The 13,660-nt window shown below is 42.6% G+C and overlaps 2 protein-coding genes across 5 annotated transcripts in view; both read right to left on the bottom strand.

Moving 5' to 3' along the window:
• dnm3a (dynamin 3a) overlaps positions 1-13,660 on the bottom strand; it is a 60,858-nt gene that overhangs the window by 35,009 nt on the left and 12,189 nt on the right. For 2 of the 3 annotated variants that reach the window (XM_036141427.1, XM_036141428.1), the window contains exon 1: positions 3,867-4,442. In XM_036141427.1, the coding sequence (XP_035997320.1) occupies positions 3,867-4,027 (161 nt within the window). In that variant the 5' untranslated portion in view covers positions 4,028-4,442. Of the gene's footprint in view, positions 1-3,866; positions 4,443-13,660 lie in introns of those variants that run through there. The other variant, XM_036141426.1, reaches the window with a different exon arrangement.
• LOC105928828 (eEF1A lysine and N-terminal methyltransferase) lies at positions 4,793-13,643 on the bottom strand. Of its 2 annotated transcripts, none has more exons than XM_036141429.1 (9): positions 13,382-13,643; positions 13,030-13,302; positions 12,484-12,958; positions 12,212-12,411; positions 10,870-11,059; positions 9,772-9,939; positions 9,446-9,658; positions 9,219-9,350; positions 4,793-5,173 (listed from the first exon to the last, which is right to left on the bottom strand). In XM_036141429.1, the coding sequence occupies exons 1-9, from the start codon at positions 13,532-13,534 to the stop codon at positions 4,890-4,892; spliced, it is 2,088 nt and encodes a 695-aa protein (XP_035997322.1). In that variant the 5' UTR covers positions 13,535-13,643; the 3' UTR covers positions 4,793-4,889. The 2 variants fall into 2 exon arrangements, with proteins under 2 accessions (XP_035997322.1, XP_035997323.1); XM_036141430.1 differs by having other exon boundaries at positions 4,798-5,173; positions 9,772-9,936.

Genomic DNA, 13,660 nt, shown 5'->3' with positions numbered 1-13,660 from the left:
TACATTCTCAGAGGCGACCCTGTTTTTACACTCTGAATAAGGAGCATTAAATGTTCATATAAAACAGTAGGTAGAGGTTTATAAGTTGTACCTAGACTGTAGTGGTGGTCTTTTATTATGGGAGACATGACTGGCCCGGTCAGTTCAGCCCAGAAATAGCTTTCTATGGCTATTTGCACGTCCAGCCAACGGGGAGTGGGCGCACACCTTTATGTTGCGGACAGTGAAGTGAATACTGCTGTTGCCATCGAATGCTGAAGTCGGTATATGATTTGAACCCTCTAAATTTAGGTGTGTTTAGGGCTTCTTTAAAGCTGCGGTAGGCTGTTGTGAGAAAGCCGTGGACTTAAGCCGGAAATTTTGATCAAGGTCACCTTAGAGGTCCCTCCCCCTTGCTCTCTGCTGCGCTACAGCCCTCCTTCCACAGCTCCTCCCTCCACAGCGGAGTCTGCCGTGACGCTCCGATGTTTAGTCTCGTTTTATTTCAGGCTTGGTCTAACTCTTTCCTTTGAGCTTGCTTTCTGTCACCGGTCTTCTTCCGTTTACCTGTCTTTGTTTTCTGAGCAGGGGCCACTCAAGAAATTAGCAGTTTTCCAGTAATGTTAGGTTGTTTCTGCAATCTTGTGCTTGAGCTACGGTACACACTGTGTGGGGGAGGGGTGTGACAGCCTATGAAGAGTGAATGACACTGCTAAGACAATCCTCCTGGCTCTGATTGGTTGTTTCTGACCGGGAGCAGTGTATTTCTGTAAATGGAAGTAGGACCACAGGGCGATGCCAGAGGAGCTTGTTTTTTTACACACATTATCTGTCCTGTATTTTACTGTCAGGACATAGTGACAGTTTTAGCACACATGTAAAAAATATATTTTTGTAAAATTTCCAACAGCAGCTTTAATAAGTACAGACAACCTAGACATTCTTTGTTTTTTTTTTTTGTATTTTTACAATGAATAGACATTTTTAAGATACCATTTGGGATTTTAAAAATCTTAAATTGTTTTGCAAAAATACACCAGTTTTTTTTTTGCTTTTTTTTTTTTTGCCATCGTTAAATTAGCATCTTGAAAAGCACTTTGTATGAACAGGCCAAAGCCAGGCTGGATTTATTCAAAAGTGATTACAGATGCTTCATAACAGCATAACAATTTGCAAAACTTCAACTTTATATCTGAATGAGGGGGTTCAGATTCTTTTCAGTTCTTGGTGTTTGTAAAATGATACATAATTCAATATGTTTGTGGGCTGAATGGTGGGACAGTTGTCAGGACTTTTTTTTATGGAGTTTGCATGTTCTGTGGGTCCATAGGTGGGTTTTCACCATATACTCCTTCTTTCTCCTACAGTGGAAAAATATACACGTTAAGTTAATTAAACTCTCTAAATTGCCCTTAGGAGTAAGAATATTCATAGTTGTTTGTCCTGATGAAAATTAACAAGAGGGATCATATTTCTCCAATTTTAGCTTCCCTTCACTGGCTTCCTGTTAAATCAAGAATAGAATTTAAAATTCTTCTTCTAACGTATAAAGCCCTTAATAATCAAGCTTTATCATATATCAGAGCTCTGATTACCCCGTATGTACCTAACAGAGCACTTCGCTCTCAGACTGCAGGTCTGCTGGTGGTTCCTAGAGTCTCTAAAAGTAGAATGGGAGGCAGATCCTTTAGCTATCAGGCTCCTCTCCTGTGGAACCAACTCCCAGTTTTGGTCCATGAGGCAGACACCCTGTCTACTTTTAAGACTAATCTTAAAACTTTCCTTTTTGACAAATCTTATAGTTAGAGTGGCTCATGTTACCCTGAGCTACCTCTATAGTTGTGCTGTGATAGGCCTAGGCTGCTGGAGGACATCAGGGTCTATTTTTCTCACTCTACTGATTTCTACTGTTCTCCAATTTGCATTGCTTGTCGTTTCAGCTTTTAACTTTTTGTTCTCTATCTTTTTTCTTCATAGTAGGTCCACCTGGTCTGGCGTTCTGTTAACTGTGACATCATCCAGAGAAGACAGATCACCCGCTATTATCATCTAATGTAGAACAAATTACTGGATCAATGTGTGCCTCTGTGATTTTTTTATATCTCTTGTTGTGTCTCTGCTCTGTCTTCTCTAACCCCCAGTCGGTCAAGGCAGATGACCGTTCACACTGAGCCCGGTTCTGCTGGAGTTTTTTCCTTCCCGTTAATGGGGAGTTTTTCTTCCCACTGTCGCTTCATGCTTGGTCAGTATGAGGGATTGCTGCAAAGCTATGGACAATGCAGACTGTGGCTCTACGCTCCTTCAGGAGGAGTGAATGCTGCTTGTCAAGACTTGATGCAATCTGCTGGGTTTCCCTAGATAGGACATTTTTTTGAACAATCTGTATAATCTGATTGAATTTGACTTTGTAAAGTGCCTTGAGTTGACGCAAAATAAATAAAATTGAATTGAATTGAATCCAGTGTCTTTATGTTTCCCTGTGATCAACTTGGCGACATATCAAGGGTGTACCACGTGTATCGCCCTGGACATATAGTAGATACCAGCCCCTTGCAGCCCTCCAAGTTGAATAACAGAAAAATGCATGGAAGTACTTGTTTTCTTACTTTTTGTCCAAATGGGCAACATTAGAGGGGTGATTGTGTGTGAGGAGACAAAAAAAAGGGCTTCTCCCGGGTTGCCATTCAGGCAAGAACCACCACTGACACACAGTGTAAGGCATAAGATTTATCCTTAGGCTTTACAGTCTTTGTTCCTCCAAGTTCTACAGGAGACGGTGATTCATAATTTCCCTTAAACGTGTCTTTCCTGTGTGGTATCATGTGAATAAATATCACATTTATCTAACCGTAACTGAGTCAAGACACTTATCAACTGCAATATATATATATGTAGTGATGATTATTATTATGTTTAATGTTGTCAATAAAAGAATAAAACAAGATAGATGTTTTAGAACGTCATAATTATTGCACATTACCAGGTTATACCTGACTATAAAATTGGTATAGTAATAAAATAGAATGTTCTTCAAGCAATATTACAAAATAAAATACACTTTGTAGAAAAATTACTGAAATAGGGACCTACTTCTGACCATTCATTAAAAGCCCGAACTCCTTTCATTTATCTTGATACTGCACATGCCCATATTTGCCTTTGACGTAAAAAAGTGAACCAACGTTCAGCCCCCGAATGCTGTCGTTGTCTTAGAAAGCCTCACCCACCCCCACACAGTTAAGAAAAGAGGCTTCGGTTGAACGAGTTGTAGCAATGCACAGTGTAGGAACAGTGCTTTGATTACCCCGTTACTACAAAATAACATTACTGTGTTATTTCCAAAGCTGTTGCTCCAAACACTGCTAATGGTAAATGGACCGAACTTATATATACTGAACATTTCCAGTCATACTGACCACCCAAAGCGCCGTACACTAGAGCCACATTCACCCAATCGCACTCACTAACACACACATGTATTCATACACCTATAGCTAGGTAGGCAACTTAGGGTTAACATGTGACAAGGGGAAGCTGGAATTGAACCCACAATTTTCCGATTGCAAGATGAATACTCAACCCATCAAGCCACAGTCGCCCCACTACAACAGTTTAACATCACTGACATACATTTTTGCCGGGACTAAAAACTGAGCTGATTTTTGGTCATATGCTTGATAAAATGTACAGATCAGTAGTTTTTTTTCTTTAAAAAAATATGTGTTTGTTTGTTTTTAGGTCTGGATATTAAGCCCCCCACCATCTGATCAGCCCCTAAGAAAATGCCTTGGATGCGCCCCTGCAGACTGGGTGAACTTCCACGTGGAGCAGCTCACGATCACGGCGGCAGTTCCCGCTACTAACAGCGGAGGGTTAACGAGTCTTACCTGCCCACGAAGTTTTCCAGCACGGAGCTCTTGCCCGCGCTCTGGCCGCCCACCACGGCGATCTGCGGCAGGTGGAGGCTGCAGCTCTGGCCCACGGTGCCCAGGGCTTCCTGGAGGTGGTTGACCAGCGGGATCAGCTCCTCCATCCCGCGGTTGCCCATCGCAACGGGTGCAGCTCCCCGTCCGGCCCCCCCTTTCTCGTCCCCCGTTTTCTTCCCTCTCTAGTCAACGCCAGTCGAGAGCGTAACTACCATACTTTAATGCAACTCAGAATGATAAAAGTGTTTATGTGGTTAGAATATAAATAACTTCAAGAACAACATACGCGCGCGCTCGGTGCTGCTCTTTAAAGCCAGGACCAGCCGTTAGCTCGTCAGAGTAACGAGAGTAACGTCGGTCCTTCCCACTCTCGTTCTCGAAGAAAGACTAGCTCCTATAAAGCTTGCTAAAGACATGTTAGTCTTTTCAAACCTTTAAACACGTGTGCTGTTTCTTCTCCTTAAAACTCTGGACGGGTTTCCTTAGTTTCCCTCTCCCCTGAGTTAACTCCATGGGAAACATGGTAGTGAAACGTTCTGCTTTGACAGCTAACGGAATGAAGTTTTCAGCGCATGCGCACAAACGAGCGAGTTAGTCTGTCTGTCTGTCTGCAACAGCCCCTCCTTTGCTCTATCCCCCCTAAAAAAAAACAGAAGACAGACAAACTTTGCAGCCAATTAGCAGGCACCTAAAATGCAATCAGTGTCTCTGGGTTACAGCTATTTAAAATCCCACAGGACCGGAGCAGGGTAGGGCACCACTGCAGCCCTATAAACACAGCAACCAGAGCCGGAGAGTGTAGTTCATCCACTGTAAATAACACCGCTGCATTCTTTGCCTGTGAGGGAGTGTGCACAGCAGAGTGGAATAGAAACCAGAGACAAGTGAAAGAGAAAATGTACCTTACATTTATTAGTGATACATTACAATAATATAAAGGCACTTTCAGCTTTTTTTCGTTGTCTAAATCTTATGACTAAGCCGTTACTCTATCACCAGGTCTTTTAACATCTCTGCAATGTCTATATGTGGCCTGCGTTTTGGTTCAGTCCTTTCAGAGGACAACGTGCTCTGGAAATTCTTGGCTGCCTGACTCAAGGATGGGAGGATGTGGGCGGCGTCCTTTTCTTCTCGGAAGCACAGGAGGACTTCGTTGATCTCCTCGGCGATCTTTCGAGAGAGGATGGTGGGAAACACTCTCCTGACACGCTCAAGCACGGTCTTCCTCAGGATTGAGTCACGACACACGAGGTTTAGCATGAACAGACCTGGCAGCAAGACATACAAAAAGATTTGATTAACACAAAGGGAATCCGACTCCATTTCTTTTGCAATAACATTAAATTTGAATACATTGGAAACATATAAAATGCAATGGGTGCATTTAAAACAAAGGGGGGGGGGGGATAGTAATTCTTCCATTTACTTTCTATTTTGTTGCAGATACATGATCCAAGGTTATTTCATGTTTGGTCTTGTTAGGCTCACATCACTTGTTTGCAGTCTCCAACGTCTGCATTCCACAATTACGACAGAATCCCAAAACATGTGTAAAGACACTGGGACTTTTACAGCTTATATCCCTCTGGCATTAAAGGCATTAGGCAATAAAGCAAGTTTGGGATACAGTGGTTTGCAATAGTATAATTAGTCCTAGAAGTTTTCCACATTTTGTTCCGTTACAACTGCAAACTTCTGTGATGTTTTTATCCGGGTGTTATGTGACAGACCAACACAGAGTATAGCATATTGAAGTCAATTCTAATGGGAGGAAAGGGTCTCTGCTTGATAAATAGCTCAAGCTGAAGAAATAAATAGCTCAAGATAAGTCAGATCGGATAGAGTCTCTGAGAAAAAAACATTTCAAGTCAAGTCAGATTCTTAATTGTGTGCAGATCTGGACTTTGGGAGGGTCATTCTAATAAAGGCATATGTTTAATCAAAACAATTCTGTAGTAGCTTTTTGTTGGATCTGTAATTTCATTATCGCTCTGGAAAGTGAAAATCCCTCCCAATGTTGAGGCTCCAGCAGATTATAATAAAGTTTAACCCTGTATCTTGTCGCTCCTTCAATCTTTTCTCTCTAACTACATGTCCTGCACCTGTTGATAAAAAGCATTCCCCCAGCCAAAGCTTTTCCTTTGGTCTCATCTGACTTGCCACACTTCCATGCATTCCTGCTTTGCAGAGTGCACAACGAACATTTGCCCTGACAACAGATTCTCCTACCTGAGCTGTGCATCTTTCCAGCTCCTCCAGAGTTACCATCTGCATCTTGGCTATGTCTCTGATTAATGCTCTCTTTGCCTGGCCTGTCTCTTTTGGTGGACTGGAGGGTCTTTATTGATTAGCAGTGTATCCACAGGCTTCCAACTTTCAGATGATGATGAGCTGAACAGAACTCTGAGAGATGTTCAACGCTTGGGTTATGGGTTAATCTCCTCCACAGCTTTCTCAATGGCCTGTCTGATGTGTTCCTTGTTCTTCATGTTGCTATTTGTTCACTAACGTTCTCTCGCAAAGCTCTGAAGCTGTATTGGAATTAAATGGGATGAATAGTTTTGCATGGTTCTTCCTTTATACACGTCTATCCACAATGTGTGTTTTTTATTGACATCTTACTTTAAAAATATGTCATGTCATCATATGTATCCTTATCAGTAATCAATGGAAAAATCTTATATTACAGCAATCAAAGCTTTTTTGTAATTGTCGAGCAGCTTCTTGCACCTTTCCACTGGTGTTCTGACACTTTATCTTTGGTGACGAGCTCCGAGTCTTTGAGGTTGGAAGGCCTCCTGGCCATCACCCTTTCTCTCCGTCTAAAAGTTATCCATCAGATTGTAATTGGGAGCCTGGCTTGGCAACTCCATTACATCAATATTGCTTCTAGTCAGAAAAACAATTTTGGTCAAATTAATAGCTTGATTGATACCTAAATCTGCCAGGGGTAGGAATAATTAAAGACTTAAAGTTAGGAAATAAGGACAGTAAAATATAGTGAAAGAGAGAGGAATAAAGCTTTTTGCATCTCTGACATTTATTTCTATCTAAATAAACAAATTCCAAAAACTGAGTTATACTATACTATTAAATTAGATAGTAGGTTAGACACAGATGCATTGATATATGCCTACATGGCTGATGGCTAATAGTTGTAAGCAGTTGCAGTTCTAGACCAAATTTACCAGGGGGGCCAAGGTGGGGCCAGTGTTTTTTTCACAGAGGCACAGAGCAAAAAAATTAGACAATAAAATGGCAATATTTAACTGTGTAATAATATCAAGTGAGCCACTTGTGGCTCTGGAACTGCAGGTTTCAGACCCCTGATCTAGCAGTTGAAAACTTTGCCCCCAGCTCAATATGGCTAAAGCTAAACATGAAACATCTTAAATTTTAAATCCTTCTTAGAGTAAAACTGTATAGGTAAACAATAAAATTGGTCAAAGTGACCAATCAGTTATGGTTTCTTTGCCATTGCAAATAATTATAAGAAGTGTATTTAATGTTATGTCTTTAGTACAGGGGCCATAACAGGGGCCAGGACCATTTCTACAGGAGCATGGGCCCCTGTTGGCCCCTGTCTAGAACAGCCCCTGGTGGTAAGTATAACAAAAATCTTCAAACATCAGTGGTTTTATGACTTCAACACAGAACAATTTTAACTAAGGCGCAAAATCATTCCCAGACTTTAGTTCCAACTTCCAAGGCAAATCAAGCAAGACACAGGTCGGGGCCAGGATTTGAACACAGGACCTCTTTGCTGTGAGACAGCAGTCCCACGAGTTGCACCTCTAAGTTTCCTGCTTCTATTTGAAACAACAATGAATTTTATTTCACTTTATTGGTTGCCATTCAGATCCCCGTCACCTGCTGTGGCTCTGCTGGAAGAGGGTAAAATTGTCCTGAGTGTTTCATTACACTTCATCTATTTTTTCACATGTGCTACAGGTCTCTAATCCAGGGATGTATGTTAACCTTTTCACTTGATGTCATATTTTGTTATGTGCCGGAAAACTGCCATGGCTCAATAATACAAGGTGGTGGGAGCATCATGCTGCGATGATGATTGCAGCATCGCAGCATGATGATGATGAAGGCCTCTTCTTCACTAAGAAGGAAAGGTGGTTGGAGTTAATGGGAATATGGAAAGAGCTGGAAAATCCTGGAAGAAAACCTGTTAGAGGCTGTGTTATGGAAAATATCATTAGTTGTTATATTAATCAGGCATTGTTATGGAAAATAATAAGAGGTACTTCTGGTCTCTTAACAGTGTTTCCCGTCTGAGGGAAAGGAACATGCACAGCTTCACAGGGTGTTTGCTTTAAGGGCTGAAAGCTATTTTATGGTTCTTGAGGTCATCTGGCTTGACCCCTGATAGGACAATTTGGGTACTAACTCAGCCGTACTGGATGAAGACCTTCGAGAGAATACTCCTTGTTTTGGGAGCATATAGAACCTGGAGCCATAGTGTCTGGGCCCAAAACCCCCAAACTAATCGGGAGGGGCTGGTCACTATGATAAAAAGATGGGTTTATGAATAAGTGAGCAGACAAAGAAGCTGCATTGCCTGGAGAGAAGGACGTGGGTAATATACTGAAACGAAGCTTGTAAGTTCTCTTTGTCTCTTTTGAATTCCAAATTAAATAAATATACATATTTTAAATGTTTGCCTCTAATAATCTGTTTCTCCTTTACTATCAAATCATAAACCAGGGTAAGATGAGCCTTCAGAAATAAGCAGGAAAAGGCCCATATTAATTTCAACAGCTGCAAAAGACAATCAGATTCAGACCTTTGGGATATAAATGGAAATTCACAGATGTTCTCCATCCATTAACTGACTGAGTTGAAGCCAAAAGTAAGTTTCTAGATTAGAAAGTTGTCAGAGACCCATCACCAAAAGACTTTGACCTTTAAGTAGAGCAGAAAGTGGTTCTACAGCGTATCATGGGTGGCTGAATATATTTATATTTACAGGGTTATTCATACATATATATATATATATATATATATAAATAAATATATATATATATATATATATATATAAATAAAAAAATAAAAAAAAAAAATATATATATATATATTTTTTTTTTTATTTATATATATATATATATATATATATATATATATATATATATATATATATATATATATATATATATATATATATATATATACAAGTGGTGTAAATACTATTGCAATCTACTGTATTACATGAAATTGAATGAAGCCATTTACAAATCCATTCAAACGTTTTGCAACTTGTTATATAAAGATTAAAAAATAAAGCGAGTTTGAACTCTTGTTTACCTCTGGGAGAGAGGATGTTAAAAACTTTCTGCAGAACAGGGGTTTCTACAAAAGCAGCAGGGGGACAGCTCATCCCCAAAGAGCTGTCCTTGTTGTCCACATCAAACATGACGACGTCAAACAAACGGCCTCCTAGAAAGAAGGACACACGGCGGTCAGATGTGGGCTTTGCTGCTACAGCCGCTCAGGCTCCGTTAACAGCCCGGACCCCTCACTCCCACACCAACCTTCTTTCTCCAGGGAACCGATGCGATCCAGGCCGTCCCCCAGAGTCACGCTCAAACACTCGTCGGGCCGGAACCCAAACCATTCCTTTGCCACCTCCAGCACAACTGGGTCTAGTTCTACAACCTCAACGGTAGCGTTGGGTACAAAGTCCCGGAGGAACTGAGGCAGGCCTCCTCCACCGAGGCCCACCAGGAGCACTGACACCGGAACGTCTAGGAGGGAAGATGGTAAGGAAACCTTTGTAAAGAGGAATCAAACGCTAACTCATGCAGAGGTTCTGATAAACCAAAAACCAGCAGGTCTGTGCAAACCTACATGTACACACCTTTGTCCTGCTGCGTCCCCACTCCAAGCATAGAAAGACCGGCCACCATGACCTCGTGGTGAGCACAGCAGAGGAAGCCGCTGTCCACCGACAGACAGGCTGAAGGCGGAACCGCGGCAGATGCTGCCTTGCTCTTCTTTTTGTTCTTCTTCTTGTGGCTTGATGCTGCTGATGCACAAATGGCCATTTATTCCAGATTTGACTTTATTCATGTGAAGATATCTTTAGGTGAGGTTCTGTTTTTCCAAAAGGTTTTGGACATGGCTTGCTCCATGGAAGGTAAAGGATTCTGTCTTTTGATCCTACTTCTTAGTCCAGATATCTGGAGAATGAACGAGACATGTTGAACACAACCAGAACCTTCTACAATGTTATAGTCAGGCTCTTGGTTCCCTCTTTGATCAGTTACTATATTTTCATCTTGGAGAAGCCTCCAGATTCTGCCATGTCACTATGTCAATGATGGCTGTCTTTATTTTACCAGGGAAAATCATGATAATTATTATTTTCTCCTGACTGTTACTTTAGACAGTGACATATTTGTGATCCTTTTTAACCTCTGGAAAAACAATGAACTTATTCAAGGACGAAAAAGAGCAGTTATCAGATCAATCCTTCTGGGTCAGAAGAACTTTATGTCAGGTTAATTAGATTCTGTAGAACTGAAGTTGGGTCTCTACCACGGTAGAATAAATGCTGGAATTGAATCAAATGGTGTTCCAACGAAGGGTGTGCGCACTTATGCAACTAGGTGTTGGTGTTTTAAAAAGAAATGCTGTTCAAAATCCCATTTTGATGTCTTGTGTTGTGTTATTTTAGCTTTCCTCCACCACATAATTATATATAATTATATATATATATATATATATATATATATATATATATATATATATATATATATATATATATATATATCAAACAAAAATGTAACTCCATTAAAGAAAGTGTCTAAATAAATGTTTATCCATGCACTGTCTACGTGTTGTTCTTTCTTGAATGCTTCATTAATCCAAAGATTATTTATAAAATTATAATATCATCCGAGGAAATATGCATTACAGCAAACAGAAACGTAAGTAAAACAATTAAAAGAATGACCAGCATTTGATGAGACGAGGCGGCTCTCTGACTGAACCAAGGAGATGTTGGACAGGAACACGAGTCTGCGATAGAGTTCTCCATCTTCTCCTCTGACGTTCTCCACACAGTAGTCCCCGCTGAGCTGACTCACACCCCTGCTGACCTCCTCTCGCCAACCGAGATCACCTCCCACTGACAGAAATGGCACCTGAATGGAGAAAGGATGCCCACATTGATGAACTGATTGTTTTGAGTTCTTTTTTCTTTTGGTGCCACAACATGCTAACTACTGTAAAAAGCGTAATACTTACAGAACAGTGCCTTGTACCTAGGATGAGTTACAAATGTGGGACAACAAGGATGCTAATGAGGGATAATGGAGGACACATTACCAACTATGGTGACGTCATGCGTTTTAATCTAACACAGATTCCACGTTACGTTAATTAATCTCTGCTTTGCCTTTGGAGCACAACAATGAGCAAGAGTTTAAAAAAAAACATTATGTAACTTTTTTTAACCTCAATAAATATGTTTATAAAGTTGTTACGTTTATCAGAAAAAAACATTACAAGCTTTTTAAAGTTTAACACCTTTTTAAAGCTTATCAGAAAAAGGTTATTAAACTTTTGTGTGAAGCTAAATATTGTTCACGTTAATCTTGGCTGATGTTCTCTCGTCTGTCTGGCTGAAATCTTTGAGGTGGAGTAAAAATGAGTCCATATATCGGCAGGAAGCTTTTTCTGTTTCTGGTGCGACTCGCTTCTATAGTGTTGCTTTAAATCGTGCTCTCCTCCATGTGAAATTAAACAATAACTTTGGCAAATTTCCCCAAAAAACAGCTCTCTGAGAATCACCTTTCTGGCCTCAACCTGTTTTTATTTTCTTTGACCTGATTTCCTTAAGATTCTGTAGATATCAAAATCCTTTTCCTGGTCCCTTTTATTTTACTAGCATCGTGGCGTGCATGTTGGGCACGATGGACAGCCGACGCGGCCCTGTGCTCATTTGGAGGAAGCAGCTCGGATCAGAAAACTATGTACGGTAGATGGGAATCCAGATGGATGCAATTGCAAGGCATCCATGAAAGAAAACCTGTTAAGAAGCTTCAAAACACCTGAGACTGGGAAAGAGGTTCAACTTTCAGGCGGTTTATGAGGCTAATCATGCAAGAGAGGCACGGTGGTGCAGTCTGGATCAAAGCTCCATTTAGTCTGGAGGTATTTTGCAAAGAATCATGGGGAAAGCCTTCAGTCTCTAGTGGTTCTACAGAGTATTTATTCATGGGCATTCCAAAATCCAAATAAATACACTATTATACAACGGTAAAGGGTCAGGAATACTGAGTGTGCGTGTTTACCTGCTGGTTGGTTGGCATACCCGGTGGAGCCAAGTCCATCACCACCGGCGAGAGTTCTGATTGGACCGCTTCCATGTCTGTGTACTCCTGATTCCTGTGCATTGAGACGATAACCAGGCGGCGAAAGTTGGCGCTGGCAGCCAGCTGCCTCCTGCCCTCAGGCGAGCAGTAGAGCCAAGCCGTCTCACTCCCTCTGGGCACTGCCAAAACAAGAACAGCCGGTCAGATTCCCCGAAAGAAAGAAATGAATTGCAGCCACACTTATAGCTCACCTATAAATATAGCAAACTGGTTGGGCCTTGGCACCTTGGCTCCGGGCGGACAGTCTTGCACGGTGAGAGTGTATCTGGGAAGGCCTGTCCTGGCGTCACACAGAGTCAGGGAAAGACTGGAGCCAGGCTCTGTGCTCGTGCGAAGCCTCTTCCTCAGGACAGAGTAGGCCTGGTACTCCCTCACAGCAGACAGAAGCTCACACGCCTGCGCGTGCCGGACAGGTGCGCCATCGTCCCCGACACACATCTCAAGGATGGGAGCGGGCATCGGTTGGCGGAACTTGGTGCAGACGAGGACAAAAACGGGTAAGGCGAAGGTGTCTTCTTCTTCTTCTTTGCCCCTTTCTTCCTGCAGGCAGTGGAGCCTGACCGCCCAGCCGAGCTGGACAAAGTGCTCCACGGCCAGCTTGACCACGCTCTCCTGAGCCAGAGTCACACACACGTAGCGCCCTCCGACCTTCAGGACCCGGCTCACCTGCAAAGCACGCAGGACTTTCACAGTGCACATCCTCCGCATTGCAATACTCTGTCCGACGCTCGCCTTACCTCACCGAGCATCCTCCTGGCCAGAGCCCCTTGCTCTGCAGAGGCCATGGCATCCAGGGTGCCTTTGTCCAGGGCGGCCTGGAAGCTGGCGTCCTCGTAGGGCGTCTGGGTGGCATCCACCCGCTGGAAGCTCAGGTCGGGCCTGCGCTCTTCGTTTCGCTGGTTCATGTGAGCCACCACCGTCTCGCTGATGTCTATGTTGGTCAGATGTCTGTAGCCAACATCATACAGCTGCTCGCTCAGCTCAGAGTTGCCACAGCCGACAACCAGCACCTGCAGGGAGGAACGCAACACGCTCAGGTTCTGCAGCCACGGCTTCACTTCGGACGCCGCAGGACGCAGTTTCTCCCACCTTATCCTGGACTTTGATATATTTGTGGAGCACGCCGCACAGCTTGTTGTAGTCTCCGTACCACTCAAAAGCCCGGTCTCCTCGCTTCTTGAAGAACCTGTCCCAGTACTCCGTGGAGCTGAACTCCTCGGAGGTGCGAGGTAAGAGGCTCATGTTCTCATGCTCTCTCCTCTCTGGCTTCGTTTCAGCTCCAGAACCGCTGTTGTTGTTGTTTTTTTCCCCGCATGGCACTCCATGTCCCGGTTTCTACCCGGACAGCATTTCTGACAGTACCTCTGT

The sequence above is a fragment of the Fundulus heteroclitus genome, chromosome 9, assembly GCF_011125445.2.
Source record: "Fundulus heteroclitus isolate FHET01 chromosome 9, MU-UCD_Fhet_4.1, whole genome shotgun sequence".
NCBI lineage: Eukaryota > Metazoa > Chordata > Actinopteri > Cyprinodontiformes > Fundulidae > Fundulus > Fundulus heteroclitus.
Note: the sequence above shows the minus strand (reverse complement) of the source record. Positions and strands in the feature narration are given on the sequence as shown.